Source organism: Puntigrus tetrazona, unplaced genomic scaffold, assembly GCF_018831695.1.
Source record: "Puntigrus tetrazona isolate hp1 unplaced genomic scaffold, ASM1883169v1 S000001111, whole genome shotgun sequence".
Taxonomy (NCBI): Eukaryota; Metazoa; Chordata; class Actinopteri; order Cypriniformes; family Cyprinidae; genus Puntigrus; species Puntigrus tetrazona.
Genome location: NW_025048699.1, coordinates 1,037,501 through 1,040,000, shown reverse-complemented (window position 1 = coordinate 1,040,000; position 2,500 = coordinate 1,037,501). Strand labels below are relative to the sequence as shown.

Below are 2,500 nucleotides of genomic sequence, written 5' to 3'. Positions count from 1 at the left end.
CCTACCTTTTTTTTATTAGTAACATACATTGCTAAGAACTTAATTTGGTCAACTTTAAAGGAGAGATTTTTTTTTGCGCCCTCGGTATCAAGATTTTTGGATACAATCCTATCATATGAAAGCAAACATCAACAGAACATTAATATCAATATCTTTCAGACGATGCATACACCGGACTGGCTTTGTGCTCCGCGTATAACACACCGCTCTCGTGAGTTTTCTCTCACCTGTTGCAGGTGCGTCTTGGCTCTCTGAAGCGCGTCCTCGTAACCCTTCTGCCGGAGTTCGCTCAGACTCTCGTAGTACTCCTCGGAGTCGTCGCTGTCGGGGAACAGCACCTGGGACAGGATCCTCCAGCCGCAGGTGTCGAGCGCGTGCCCCAGGTACACCTGCAGCTGGAAGCAGAGCGCGTCCGCGTGGCGCGCGCTCAGCTCGGGGGCGCCGAACAGCACCGACCACACCGTCTGCTCCTCGGGGAAAGCGGGCAGGCACGGCTCCAGGTCCGAGTTGACGGCGCACAGCTGCAGGTGAGCGGCGCGCAGCTCCTGGAACGAGAACAGGCCTGCCCAGCTGGAGTCCGGCGGCGCGTCACCGAGCTCCGGCTCCGCGCTCCCGCCGCGTCGCTGCGCGGTCCGGTCGTGGCACGTGACGGCGAGTTTGCCCTCGATCTCGTTCCAGGCGACGATGAAGACGAACTTGTGCTTGTCTTTCTCCTCGAAGGCGTTGGGACGCACCGACACCCAGCCGCACTCCAGCGCGTCCTCCATCATGGATCCGGAGACTGCTCAGCGGAAGAAAGGCCAGGCTAACGGACGCGCGCGAACACCGTTAATAACACCGATTTCCCGTCTGCTTCTGTGTCCCGACGCGCGCGCGCATCGCTGCGCGTTCACACACGCGTTCGTCGCGTCCCCCGCGAGGCGTTTTGCGCGCTGATCCGCATCTCGAACATCGCCGATGTTTCTCATCCGACGACGACTCGCTGGGCGCTGACGTCACGCAGAGGAGGACGTAAACATCTGCACGTGGGACACGCTCGCTGCGTGATGACGCCGTAGGGGACGCACGGTGGTCGTCGAGGCCACAGATACGTGTAGATGCCCCTTCCACGCGCGTCGCCTGAAACAAACAACCTTTCGTTTGATGTCTGGTTTGTTCGGAGAGGAACCTGAAATCTGACAAAATGGCCAAATGGAGGTCTTAGAGATGCAGATTAGTTTTAATACATGTACGCTAAGAATTATGGATATCCTAATGATTTTTGGCATTAAAGACAAATATAATTTTGAGCCGCGCAGTCTATCTCTCTCTCTCACACACACACAAATATAAAACACCTTGCTACGTGTACTGTGTTAGGCTAACAAAGACTCGTCTTAGCGCTTGCAAATGCTTGCTCTTTGTTTTGCATCGCTTTATTGTCATGAAGTGTAAGTGTCTAGATAACGGCGTGTGCTTAATGATTAAATATAATATAAATGTACTCTGGGTTATCAGGGCTGTGGCATCTTTGAACAATCTTTAATCACTGTTGTGAATGATGTAAAGTTGACCATCATGGCGGACGGCTTACGTTTAGCGGCCCATAGAAACAGTTTCTACGGAGGCATCTAGGTGTGTTTGTCTAGGGTCGTGTTTGAGTCGGTGATGGCGCTACACCGGAGCTAGGGGGCGCTGTAACACCCCTAAAAGACGGGCCGTTTGTTTACATATTACTTATCTCTAAGACTGTCGTGTTGTTCGTTTAATGTTTGATTGAAGTGTGACGTATGCACTGTTCAGACTTTTAGACATTGTTCTTGTTTTGTTACGAGTCAAACGTGTGGGCGTGGCCTAAATGCGCACGTGACCCTTCACCCTCATGAATAATGAATAATATTCCCGGTCAGGTTTTGAGTTTTTATTTCTCCGTTTTTCTGCATTTCTTTTTCAGTGGAAGTCGATAGATAGTTATTACAGCGTTATTAACTTCACTACGTGACTATAAACGTGTTTTGTAAAATAATCCATTACATCACACAATGTAGATCATTTAAGATTACTATCTTGATATTTATTTAAATAGGATAATCTTGTACCATATTGATAAAAAAACAGTAATAAAATGTATTCATTTTGTTGTTATGAGCAAACAATGCATTAAACATTAAGTTTTTCCAAATTGCATTTGTGAAGGAACAAAGGAAAAGCTAATAATTAATTCATTAAAAAAAATAGAAATTGATCCAAATCACTTTAAAATGAATCAAAATAAACCAATAAAATAAGTACACGTGATGCTTTGTTATTACATATTTATGACAAAATCATGGGTACTTAAAATATGCTTAAAATATATTCAGGGAAAGAAGATCAGATTTGTGTTTAGAAGACAAATGAATCTTCATCTCATGTTTTTTTTCTTTTTTAAATGTTACTACTTTAACAAGCAGCATTCCCATAATGTTTGCACAATTATGAAATGTAATGGTCCCTCAATTTTTATATAGCAAGAAATAAT

At 46.0% G+C, this 2,500-nt stretch overlaps 1 protein-coding gene across 1 annotated transcript in view; it reads right to left on the bottom strand.

Annotated features, from left to right (window-relative positions):
- Positions 1–1,175, bottom strand: part of jmy (junction mediating and regulatory protein, p53 cofactor) — a 16,487-nt gene extending 15,312 nt beyond the window's left edge. The window contains 1 exon segment of the mRNA XM_043234322.1: positions 228–1,175. Coding sequence (XP_043090257.1) covers positions 228–770 — 543 coding nt within the window. The 5' untranslated portion in view covers positions 771–1,175.
- Positions 1,176–2,500: the final 1,325 nt, after the last annotated feature.